General features: G+C 36.1%; 1 protein-coding gene across 1 annotated transcript in view; it reads left to right on the top strand.

Annotated features, from left to right (window-relative positions):
- LOC136032081 (calpain-11-like) overlaps positions 1-13,897 on the top strand; it is a 212,066-nt gene that overhangs the window by 7,511 nt on the left and 190,658 nt on the right. The window contains exon 2 of the mRNA XM_065712210.1: positions 10,284-10,359. Coding sequence (XP_065568282.1) covers positions 10,284-10,359 — 76 coding nt within the window. The remainder of the gene's footprint in view (positions 1-10,283; positions 10,360-13,897) is intronic.

Here is a 13,897-nt window from a genome sequence, read left to right as displayed (position 1 = left end):
CAAATGACTGTCCTTGTAGGCCCAAGTGTAACCTTTTCAAAGAACCTGAAGTTTCCGAGAAGAGAATCAAGGGGTTGCCAAGCCTTTTCCAACCGTATCCTGCTTTTATTGTAGTTAACACCCTTAAGAATGGTTCTGATTAGAATAGAACACCGGCTAGTGAACTCTTGAAGACTGTCTTTCCTATAGTTAATAATTATATCTCAAAAGCTAAAATATTTCCGATTTTCTCAATACACCTCCAATTTCTCTCGTCACGGCATGGAACTTGGATACTTGTGTCCATTCTAAGTCATAAGCCTCATAGATTTCTGGACTTGTTAGTGGATAACCTACTATTAGCCGCGCTTTTTATGGCACTTGGTATTTACCAAGTGAAATATAGCGATCGCAAATTCTGTCGGTCGGTCTGTACCGGTTTTGCTACTTTAGGCACTTCCAGGTTAGCTAGGACGATGAAATTTGGCAGGCGTATCAGGACCCAGACCAGGTTAATTCAGAAATTGTCATTTCCCCGATTCGACCATCTGAGAGGGGTGGGGGTGGGGGACGGTTAAATCGGAAAAAATAAGAAAAAATGAGGTATTTTTAACTCACGAACGGGTGATCGGATCTTAATGAAATTTGATGTTTGGAAGGATATCGTGTTTCAGAGCTCTTATTTTAAATCCCGACCGGATCTGGTGACATTGGAGGGAGTTGGGGGGGCCTAAAATCTTGGAAAACGCTTAGAGTGGAGGGATCGGGGTGAAACTTGGTGGGAAAAATAAGCACAAGTCCTTGACACGTGATTGACATAACCGGAACGGATCTGCTCTCTTTGGGGAGTTGTGGGGGGAGGGTTGATTCTAAAAAATTAGAAAAAATGAGGTATTTTTAACTTACGAAGGAGTGATCGGATCTTAATGAAATTTCATATTTAGAAGGACGTTGTAACTCAGATCTCTCCTTTTTAAAATCCCGACGGGATCCAGTGTCATTGGGGGGGGGGACCAGAAATCTTGGAAAACGCTTAAAGCGGAGAGATCAGGATACAACTTGGTGGGAAGAATAAAAACATGTCTACGATACGTGACTGGTATAACCGGGCCGGATCTGCTCTCTTTGGTGGAGTTGGGGGGGGAGTAGTTCGGAAAAATTAGAAAAAATGAGGTATTTGTAACCTACGAACGGGTGATCAGAACTTAATGAAATTTAAAATTTAGAAAGATCTTGTGCTTTAGAGCTCTAATTTGAAATCCCGACCGGATCCGTTTACATTGGGGGAGTTGGAGGGGGAAACCGGAATTCTTGGAAAACTGAGGTATCTTTATCTTACGAATGGGTGATCGGATCTTAATGAAACTTGACATATAGAAGGATTTTATGTCTCAGATGCTTTATTTTCAATTCGAAACCGATCTGGGGACATAAGGGGTTGGAGGGGGAAAAAGAAATATTGGAAACCGGAAATCTTGGAAAACGTTTAGAGTGGAGAGATCGGGATGAAACTTGATGGGAAGAATAAGCGCAAGTTATAGACACGTGATTGATATAATTGGAACGGATCCATTCTCTTTGGGGGAGCTGGAGGGTGTTAATTTAGAAAAATTAGAAAAATTGAGGTATTTTTAACTTAAGGACAGGTGACGGATCTTAATGAAATTTGATATTTTGAAGGAACTCATGTCTCAGAGCTCTTATTTCAAATCCTGACCATATCTGTTGATACTGGGGGGAGTTGGAGGGGGAAACCGGAAATCTTGGAAAACACTCAGAGTGGAGAAATTGGGATGAACCTTGGTGGGTAGAATAAGCAAATGTCTTATATATGTGATTGACGTAACTGTACTGGATCCGCTCTCTTTGGGGGACTTAGGGGGTGGGGTTCAGTGCTTTGGCGAGTTTGGTGCTTCTGGACGTGCTAGGACGATGCAAATTGGCGTGTCAGGGAGCTGCACAAATTGGCTTGATAACAGTCGTTTTCCCCGATTTGACCATCTGGGGGGCTGAAGAAAGAGAAAAAATTAGAAAAAATGAGGTATTTATAACTTACGACTGGGTGATCGGATCTTAATGAATTATGATATTTAAAAGGACCTCGTGACTTAGAGCTTTTATTTTAAATCCCGACCGGCATTGAGCCTCTGATTTTCTTTTTAAATCAATCTATTGATTCTTAGAATTTTGCTAGAGCTCATACTATATGAGCTCTCTGCTCTTCCGGCCTCGTCACAAGTGCCATATGAGCTCTTAGCTCTTGTTCTTTTTTAAATTACCATGCAATTCATATGCCACAAATTCTGCAGTGCATATACACTTAGCTGTTATTGTGTTACGAAACCAGATCAAATATTTGCGTGATTTAACCATACACTATTATGATTCGTCTCCGAGACAACAACGAGAATCTAGCTAGATTCTTCCCCAATTGCTCTCGATTGCATGGCTAAACTAGGAGCATTTAACGAACGATGAGAAGTGTGCTGGTGACTCGTGTAATTAATATGGGGAAATTTAATGGAAATAATCGGAAAAATCTAGTCTCGAGGGCGTACGAAGTAAACGCCCCTTCTGTGTACAATCCTGACTTTATTGCTTAAACTTTGATTTTAACTGCTTTGTACAATTCGGTACAATCAAATATGTCAGTCCAAGGGTATCTACTGTCCCTAAGCTTATCAAATTAACAGAGGGCGTCTTTTGGGCCGAGTGAATAGTAAACCATTCTAGAATGAGTGCATCCCTACCAAGCCATATTCGTCTAAGAAAATCTTTCGATTTTCCTGACGTTCCATGGATTCCTTAAACAAGGCTATAGATCTTTTTTGTGTTTAATTAAAAACAAAAATCTCCAAAAAGAAACCTATAACCTTTCTCTAATTGTTAAGGAAAATGGTGTTTATACAATATACGTACAGTATAAATAATGTGCATCCTATAGGCCTATCCCCAAAGATTTCAATAAAAGCAGTTAGCACAACAAGGAACTTCAAAAGCTGTCAAAAAATTCAGCAAGACTTCTTTTGAACAGATTTCTAATGTTTCCAAGGAGGTATACTAGAATATCTTTAGGGACTGCTCTCTTCTAAACTTTAAACGGAAAATTCTACTACATTCAATAATGTATATATATTATATATATATATATATATATATATATATATGTTACCGTGAATGTCCAAAAGTGGTGAATGTCGACTTTCACCGGTAAATGTCAACAAACACCAAATACGTTAGTGAAAAATCAATTATTTCATTATATTCTTGTGCCTCACAGAATATAGTTCGAACCCTCACAGGTGTATGTCGACAATCACAGATATACTCTGGTGAATTTCTTAGAGGTGAAAAAACCCCAACTCTCAAAACCCAATCCTTATCTCTAAATAGATAACCAAATGTTTTAGCGGTTGTTATTGGAATCTCTGACTTGTATAAATTTGCAAATTAAAATGGTACGCTCAAGCAGCTTTACACACGTAATCAGTTTTGTAATTTGCAAAGAAAAGTTTCTTTCAATGGATAGTAGTAGCGGTGTCAGCAGCAGTAGTAGCTGTTGTAGCAGTAGTAGTTTACATCCACCTAGCGCATTTTAGTTAGTTCATCACCCTCAAAATATCATGAAGATTTCAACTTAATACTCTAAGGCACTCCTAAGACGCAACTGATACACCCTGTTGACAACATGCATGCACGCATTGCGGTTTGGACGAAAACTAGTGTCCTTTTAAAATAGTAAAATCAAATTAATCGTCTCCGACGTGTTGGATGGACACAGAGACTATGAAATCATTAAGTTTTTCCTGGATTAATTAAAAAAATTTAACCAAAGCGATTTTTCAAGAAAAGTAATGAGTTACTTTAAACCAAAAGAGAGTCTAGTAAAGTCAAATAGTTTTCCAAGCATAAAACTACCACAAATTGCCATCTATAAATAAATGAAACTCAAAACGAACAGAAATTTAAAACAAGTAGGACTGATCCCCTCCCCCCATCTCTTCTGAAAACCAGAAATAATTTATGTTTCACTGAAAACAAAATACATTTAAAATGGTTTCACTTTTTAACTTTAACAATTCAAAAAATAAAAGTATTAAGACTTCAAGGAATATATATTAGTATATGTACATTAAACTGTCACTTCACAATCATTTGTTTTTTTTTGTCAGTGTAATGCAAATTATGTTTTGGTATTCAGAAGGCAGGGGGGGCGGGGTCAGCCATACTCGTGTTAATTTCTGCTTGTTTTGAGTTTGAATAGGTTGTTTATTGAGATTTTCGTTCATTCTGGGTTTCATTTATCTATTGATGGTGACTTGTGGTAGTTTTACCCTTGGAAAATTATTTGACTTTATTTCTGCTCGTTTTTGGTTTAATGTAGCTCTTCACTTTACTTTGAAGAACCTATTCTGTGGAAAAAGCTTTTTAACCTAATATCTTTTCGTTTTTTATTGGCATGACTTTTTCATGGGAAAATAAGAGAATATTTTAGATCTTTTGTTTTTTCAAACAGTTCGTGGTAACGAACTGTAGTAAGGAGCGACCCGGCTCAATAGTAACCAAAACTCTAAAAAATGGAATTTTGATACCAATAGCTACATCAAAAGAATCGCATTTTAATGCTGGTTTTAAATATATAAGTTTCATCAAGTTTAGTCTTACCCATCAAAAGTTACGAGCCTGAGAAAATTTGCGTTATTTTAGAAAATAGGGGGAAACGCCCCCTAAAAGTCATAGAATCTTAACGAAAATCACACCATCTGATTCAGCGTATCAGAGAACCCTACTGTAGAAGTTTCGAGCTCCTATCTACAAAAATGTGGAATTTTGCATTTTTTGCCAGAAGGCAGATCACGGATGCGTGTTTATTTGTTTTTTTGTTTTTTTGTTTTTTTGTTTTTTTTTTCTTTTCCCCAGGGGTGATCGTATCGACCCAGTTGTCCTAGAATGTTGCAAGAGGGCTCATTCTAACGGAAATGAAAAGTTCTAGTGCCCTTTTTAAGTGACCAAAAAAATTGGAGGGCACCTAGGCCCCCTCCCACGCTAATTATTTTCCCAAAGTCAACGGATCAAAATTCTGAGATAGCCATTTTATTCAGCGGAGTCAAAAAACCTTATAACTATGTCTTTGGGGACGACTTACTCCCCCACAGTCCCCGTGGGAGGGGCAACAAGTTACAAACTTTGACCTGTGCTTACATATAGTAATGGTTATTGGGAAGTATACAGGCGTTTTCAGGAGGATTTTTTTGGTTTGGGGGAGGGGTTGAGAAGAGGGGGATATGCTGGGGGAACTTTCCTTCGAGAATTTGTAATGGGAGAAGAAAATTTCCATGAAGGGAGAGCAGGATTTACTAGCATTATTAAAAAAAAAACAATTAAAAAATAAAAGTGAAAAAGCTTTTTCAGCTGGAAGTAAGGAACAGCAATAAAACTTAAAACAAACAGAAATTATTACCCATATGAGGGGCTCACCTCCTTCTAATACCTCGCTCTTTACGCTAAAGTATTTTCGGTAATTTCAACTACTTATTCTACGGCTTTTGTGATTCAGGGGGTCATTCTTAATGAATTGGGATAAAATTTAAGCTTTCGTGTAAAGAGCGAGGTACTGACGATGGGGCGAATCCCCTCATATATGTAATAAAAACATGAGAATAAAAAAGTTCTTTACGTAAGCTAATTTATAAGTTACGTAAATCTTTTACCAATAAAAAGATTCGTAAAAAATTAAAAGTTCTAGTTGCCTTTTTAATTAACCAAAAAATCGGGGGGCAACTAGGCTTCGTCCCCCGCTCTTTTTTTCTCAAAATCATTCGATCAAAATTATGAGAAAGCCATTGAGCCAAAAAAAAAATATGCAAATTTCGTTTTGATCATTCCTCTGCGGAGAGCCAAAATCAAAACATGCATTGATTCAAAAACGTTCAGAAATTAAATAAAAAAAACAAGTTTTTTCAACTGAAAGTAAGGAGTGACATCAAAACTTAAAACGCACAGAAATTACTTCGTATATGAAAGAGGCTGCTTCCTCATCAACGCTTCGCTCTTTACGCTAAAGTTTTTTACTGTTTTAGAAAGAAGAATTGAGAGAAAGAGTCAAACTTTAGCGTAAAGAGCGGGGCGTTGATGAGGAAGCAGCCTCTTTCATATACGAAGTAATTTCTGTGCGTTTTAAGTTTTGATGTCACTCCTTACTTTCAGTTGAAAAAACTTGTTTTTTTTATTTAATTCCTATCAGAATCCATAGTTTGGCTTGGTATTTGTGTGTTGGAAAAAAATTTCAACAATTTTCAATAACATACGCCGTTTTAAAAATCTGGACCAACACAATATTGTTTAATTTTGTTTTATACCTCCTCAAGATGACCTGAAAAATAAAACTTAACACAATTCCCAAATTATTGTATCAATGCTCTTTGAGAACCTGGATACACTTACACTCTTTTGATTGAGTTCAATTGTAAGAACAGAAGCAGTAATAATAGTAGCCCTAAAATTTAAAATTTAATGATCCAAGTCGTTCTTGAGATATTGCTGAGACGTCTTATTTGCAACCAGCCTACATAAGGTGCCTTTCGCTTTAATTTTAAAGAAGCATTCAGTTACAAAGCATAATGGGCAAATTGCGTTACTGTGGGGGGTTGACATACCCAATATCTATAGAGATATAGTTACTGGATTGTTCAACTGTGTTGAACAAAATGGCTAATTCAAAATTTTGATTGGATATGCTTGGAGAATAAAATAGTTTGGGAGCAGGATCCTTTAAAAGTTTCTATGATGTTGCTATCTATGATAGTGCTACCTATAATATTGCTTATATTCTCTTTCCCTCCTTTTTACGCCCTCCAATCACTTTTGACTCTTAAAAAGGTCGTTTCAATTTCCAATCGACTAAGTTCCTTTCGAATTTTCAACAACTCCTTCTAGACGAAGTACCTTGGTAAAAAAAATAATAAAGATAAAATAACAACGAAAGAATAAAACGAAAAAAGAATAGCACTATTGTACATCCAAAATATGAATAGGTTTGAGAGTTTTTGGGGGGGAGGGTCTTTGTGCTAACAAACTCTCATTTGTGGCATTTTCTTTTCGTTTTAAGCTTCGATTTGCTACTAATTTGAACTTGGTTTGTTTTAGGCTTCATTTATTGATCTGTTGTAACATTTGTTTGGTTTGTTATATGACTATTTCAGCCAGTTTTAGGTTCTGATGTTGCTCTTCAATCTTCTCTAACATTCTGTTTTGCTTTTTTTTTTCCCTTATAATTCCATTTAAATAATCACAAACCAGCCTTTGTAGTAGTCCTTTCATTGTAGGAAGATTTATTGATGATAAAAAAAGATGTATTTTGAGTTGAAAGAAATTAACTGAAGGCACATTAAATTTTATGCAACACGACTTTTAAATTCTTGTTTATAAACTAACTGTAGAGACAAATTTACGAGATTATAGTTGATTTGTATGAATAGCGTCACTGTATAGAGATTAGCTTGCATTACTTTCATTGCTGATTGATCGATAGGAGGTAGAGTGATAGTTGGCGTGTCGTTTTTGATGTCAGACTGTTGACCTTCATCAACCGGCCCTTGCTGGTTGATGATCATAAATCATACCAAGCCCTTGCTCAACTAAATATTCAGATAATGCTCTTTCTGTTAACTTTCGAGTTATCGGTTATGGGCATTTACATGTATAAATATATGTCACCATGTCGAAGTCGATAAAGTTGATAATATCAAAAATAGAAAGATATTTTATTGATACTAGCACAGTAGGTAAAAACAATAAGAAGTAAAGATTGAATGAAATTATTAAAAACCGACACATACCCCCGACAGTTATATCTTAAATCTATAAATTGTAATTTTATATCTTATTATTAAATATTATATCTTATAAATAAATATCTAAACATAACAACTCATGGTTATCCACCTAGCCTATCTTATATACAAAAAAACAACAGCATATATACATGAACAAAATTCAACAAAATAATCCTATTAAATATTATTTACCGGTTTCAGCCCCCACCCCACCCAGAAAACTGCGAAAAAAGACATCAAAAACCTTCCGCCCTTCAAAATCAAGTAGTTAAATAAAATGCTTTCAATTTATTTTTAAACCCGTATAAAGTTACAAACTCCCTTGTGCTAGCCGGCAGATTATTCCAAACAGAAGGCCCAAGATTATGAACCACATATGATGATCTGACTGTTTCTCTTTTTTCATGGCTTAAAAGTTGTGAATTTCTTGTATTATAATTATGGTGCTCCTGATTCATGGAAAAATAATCATGAAAATACTCAGAGCATATAAAGGCAGGGGTATCATAAAAGGGATATTCAACTGAGCAAAAGACTAGATGCACATGCTACTACCGCTATCAATACTGCTGCTAATACTGTTACTACTACTACTACTACTAATACAGCACTAGCGCTGCAACTACTTCTTCTACTACCACTGCAACTACTATGATTCTATTACTGTTAATGTGTATTGTTAAGGAGTAAGTTAAGGACTATGAGGACATAGGGTAAACTGAATCATAACACGCCATCTTTATGCAGGTTGTCAAATAGGGCATGTCAGCAGTATCTCAGGAACAGTTGTGAGTTAAGTTAAAACTCACAAAACTTGTTGTGGGGATGTTGAACTAACCAAAAGACAATATTTGCATCATAATACTATTGCTTATACTCCTACAACTACTACTATTATTATTACTACTACTACTACAGTTACTACTATAACTACTGATGCTACTACTACTGCTACTAAAGCTAAATGTATTACGGTGAAAATTTTGGGTCAAACTCAAAACGAGCAGAAATCAACATGAGTAGGGCTCACAACCCCTATGCCTTCTTAAAGACCAGAACATAATTTACACGTAACTGAAAAAACAAAAACTAAAAACAAATCCATGTGCCCTATCAGTTAAATTTCTTTTTAAATTACGCTTGTGTAGTTTTTGCGAGTGTTTCAATTTATAAAGATGAGGACCAGAGGCACAAATCTGAGGACTCTGCCATCCTGTGTCTGATGACACAGGTACTTCTCAATTCTTAATCTAAGGGTGAACATGTGGTCAATAAATCCTCTCCCCTTCCTAAAATTACACTGTTCTTCTCTTAAAATTGTATCTACAGCATCTATCACTCTAAAAAGTATCATCGTCCTGAGTATATGTGCCTTCTTCAAGACCAGAACATAATTTACACGTTACTGAAAAAAAAAAAATGAATGCGCACTGTCAGTTTGATTTTTTTTTTTTAATTGCGCTTTTTTGCTGCATTTTTTAGATCCTCGCCAATTTATTATTCTTGGCATCGCTTTTACTCTTTCTCGTTTCATACTTTAAAATTTCGCAAAAACTAAATCTAATGGAAAAATTCTAACTACACATTCAAATTCAGTTTAAGAGCTTCGAATAGAACCTTTTGTTTTAGGGTTTTAAACAAGAAATTTGTTTCTCTAGTTTAACCGGGTAAATTAACCAATCTAACCGGGTAAATTAACAAATAAACAAATGAATGGGAGTCTAAGAGACAAAAAATGATGGAGTTAAAAATTCCCTTATGGTCTCCAGGCACCTTCGTTCAAGCATGAAAATGGCAAAGTGCTTAGATGTAGCTCTAACTAACGATTCTTACGGAAAAGAGAAAAAAGGGGGGGAGGAGTCAGAATATTAAACTTAAATTCTTCAAGTTCCATAGTAACTGCATTTCACTTTACAAATGCTCTGCAACTTGTTGACTTGTGTTTTGTGGTTTTAAATTGATTCTCCTTAGTAGTACTGTAAAAATCATCGAACGTAAACTGTTGCCTTAGGTTAATATAATACCGTAAATACAACAAGATACTTCAGGTGTTCAGGTCATTGTAACGTCGACCGTTGCTAAATTGCTTTTTCGGAAAATTAATTTATGCTTTTGGAAATCTGGTGGCACAAAATGGCTGAAACCCAACTACTAGCTATTAATCCAATGAAACTAAACTCGTCGACAAATTTCAATGAAGTTTAGAGATGATAATCAGCTGTTCTATTAACTGTCTCGGTGATGTGAATTATTCCCTTTTTTATTTATTGAACACCGAAGACCATGAATGAAATAAATTCAGCAATCCAAAGAAAAGTTTCCACGGGACTCTTGATTTAGCCTTAAGATTTTTGTTTTTGTTTTCAGCCTTGTCTGGTCCTGTAGCTCTCATTAAAGTTTTTCTGTTGCTTTTCAAACCATATAATTCCTCGAATAATATATGCGCTTTATTTTGGCCTATTCTTCTAGGATATCAGCCATCGTCAAAGCTGAACAACAAGAAGACCAAGATTATTGGAGAAGATAGTTACTCGAGCATATCAAGGTATGTGTTATTATGGGTGAATTGCTTTGTCTTAAGAAATTGTCATTATGATAAAGCACGTCAAGCCTTGAGATTGATAGCTTGTGATATTATCCAGAAACATCAAATAGTGTAAATTTATATGTCATGCTCATAATACTATTTTCAGTCGTAATTAGCGTGATCTTGCTTAACTGATAATAGTTTGTAAGGAATAATATCATGACACGGCCACTTTGTCAGAAAAACCTACAACAACAGCAACAAAAATAGATCCACGAAGAAGATTACGGTAGTTCTACCTTTATTTATCTTTGAAAATTGCAAATGTATTAATCTTGGCCATTCATTATTGATTAAAAAAAATTCTCTAAAAATTAAGTTTTACAAAAAAAAAAAAACCACTTAAAACCATACTAAACCAAAACGAGCAGAATTAAAGCCAAATAACAATTCAAACTTAAAATAACAGAAATTACTGTCAATAAATAAATGAAAAACAAAAAGAGCAGTGGTTAAAATGAATAATCCCATCAAACCTGAAGTTAACTGACATTACTAGAGATATATAAATGAATCCTAAAACGAATGTTCAACTGGATGTCTCAGTGGCTTCTTTCTGTCCTGTTCTAAGGCGGCTTAGGCACTTTGCATGAAATTGAGAAGAAGTATTAGTTCCTGTCATGTACTGTTTGGACACAATAAGTTCCTTGAGGCTATAACAAACTTAATAATTACGACATGGAACGTTACAACATTAAAAACAAAGAAATAGGAATGATGATGAATAAGGAAGTCTTGCTTAGATTAGGAAAGAACTGATAATTGAGTTTTAGTTGCCCGTTCTATGGAAACGTGCAAGATATCAGTCAGAGCAGTATCATCGACTGATGGAGACAGCAATGACTCGGACGAATCTTACATACAGTTGCAGGAACAAATAGACCACGTCTCAGGTAGAAATATGATATTTTTATTAGGAGATTCTGATGCCCAGATTAGTAAAAATAGAGATAGATGGTATCAAAGTGTAGATAAATTTTATGTAAGGAAGAAAAATAGAATCAGTTATAAACTGCTGCGATTATGCAGGTATGATAATCCGTTTATTACGAATACAGCATCCAATATTAAAATGGTCCTTAAGTTACCAAGGTAATCAGATGATGGTAAGACTACCAACCCTGTTGACTATATTGATGTAAGTCAAAGACTGGGAGGAATGATACAAGACACTAGGGTACATAGGAGTGTTGTTTTTGATTAATAAAACTAATGGTCACTATCTAGCAGTGTCTAGAGTTGATAAGAACGTCTTTTCAGCCTACTGCTAATTGTATTATTAACGAGATAACCATCCTTTTTAACAGTAGGCTAAAAATTCACTCTCTTATCATCATAGATCTTTCATTATTTGAAGCTCCTAATAAAACTTCAAATATAATCTACCTTCCGTTCATTTTAAAATTAAAACGGACGTAAAAAAACAAGAGCTAATAGCTCATATGGCACTTGTGACAAGGTCGGAAGAGCAAAGAGCCAAGAGCTCATATGGTATGAGCTCTGGCAGAATTCTAAGAATCAATAGATTGCTTTAAAAGGAAAATCAGAAGCTTAATGCCGATCGGTATTTAAAATAAAGCTCTGAGTCCCCGAGGTCCTTCTAAATATCAAAATTCAATAAAATCCGATCACCCACTCGTAAATTAAAAATACCAAAATTTTTCTAATTTCTCCTCTCCCTTCAGCCCCCCAGATGGTCGAATCGGGGAAACAACTTTATCAAGTCAATTTGTGCAGCTCCCTGACACGCCTACCAATTTTCATCGTCTTAACACGTCCAGAAGCACCAAACTCGCCAAAGCACTAAACCCCACCCTATAACTCCCCCAAAGAGAGCGGATCCAGTCCGGTTACATCAATCACGTATCTACAACATTTATAAGCATTTTCCAAGATTTCCGGTTTCTCCATCCAACTCCCTCCATTGTCAACAGATCTGGTTGGGATTGGAAATAAGAGCTCTGAGGCATGAGTTCCTTCTAAATATCAAATTTCATTAAGATCAGGTTACCTGTTCTCAAGTTAAAATACCTCAATTTTTCAAATTTTCCAAATTAACAACCCCCAGCTCCCCTAAAGAGAACGGATCCGTACCAATTATGTCAATCTCGTATCTATAACTTGTGCTTATTCTTCCCATCAAGTTTCATCCCGATCTCTCCACTCTAAGCGTTTTCCAAGGTATCCAACTTCGACGATTTCCGGTTTCCCCCTCCAGCTCCACCCAATAATACCAGATCTGGCCGGAATTTAAAATAAGAGTTCTAAAGCACAAGATCCTTCTAAAGATCAAATTTCATTAAGATCTGATAACCGTTCGTAAGTTACAAATACCTCATTTTTCTAATTTTTCCGAATTACTCCCCCCCAACTCCACCAAAGAGAGCGGATCCGGTCCGGTTATTTCCGTCACATATCTTGGACTTGTGCTTATTCTTCCAACCAAGTTTCAACCTGATCTCTCCGCTTTAAGTGTTTTCCAAGATTTCCGGCCCGCCCCCAAATGACACTGGATCCGGTCAGGATTTAAAATAAGAGATGTGAGTTACGAGGTCCTTCTAAATATGAAATTTCATTAAGATCCAATGATTCCTTCGTAAGTTAAAAATACCTCATTTTTTCTAATTTTTTAGAATTAACCTCCCCCCAACTCCCCCAAAGAGAGCGGATCCGTTCCGGTTATGTCAATCACGTATCTAAGCCTTGTGCTTATTTTTCCCACCGAGTTTCATCCCGATCCCTCCACTCTAGGCGTTTTCCAAGATTTTAGGTCCCCCCCAACGTCACCGGTTCCGGTCAGGATTTAAAATAAGAGCTCTGAGACATGATATCCTTCCAAATATCAAGTTTCATTAAGATCCGATCACTCTTTCGTAATTTAAAAATACCTCATTTTTTCTAATTTTTCATAAATAAACCTTCCCCCCATCTTCCCCAAAGAGAGTGGATCCGTTCCGGCTATTTCAATCACGTATCTAGGACTTTTGATTATTCGTCCCACCAAGTTTCATCCCTATCCCTCCACTCTAAGTGTTTTCCAAGATTTTAGCCCCCTCCCCTGCAATGTAACCGGATCCTGTCGGAATTTAAAATAAGAGCTCTAAAACGCGATATCCTTCCAAACATCAAATATCATTAAGATTCGATCACTCCTTCGTAAGTTAAAAATGCCTCTTTTTTCTAATTTTTCAGAATTAACCCTCTCCCCCCCAACTCCCACAAAGAGAGAGGACCCGTTCCGGCTATGTCAATCACGTATTTAGAACTTTTGATTATTTTTTCCATCAAGTTTCATCCCGATCCCTCCACTCTAAGCGTTTTCCAAGATTTTAGGCCCCGCCAACTCCCCGCAACGTCATCGGATCCGGTCGGAATTTAAAATATGAGCTCTGAGACATGATATCCTTCCAAGCATCAAATTTCATTAAGATCCGATCACCCGTTCGTAAGTTAAAAATACCTCATTTTTCTAACTTTTCCGATTTAACCGTCCCTC

The sequence above is a fragment of the Artemia franciscana genome, chromosome 10 (assembly GCF_032884065.1).
Source record: "Artemia franciscana chromosome 10, ASM3288406v1, whole genome shotgun sequence".
NCBI classification, from domain to species: domain Eukaryota; kingdom Metazoa; phylum Arthropoda; class Branchiopoda; order Anostraca; family Artemiidae; genus Artemia; species Artemia franciscana.
The sequence above is the reverse complement of the archived record's forward strand: the minus strand, read 5'-3'. Positions and strand labels throughout refer to the sequence as shown.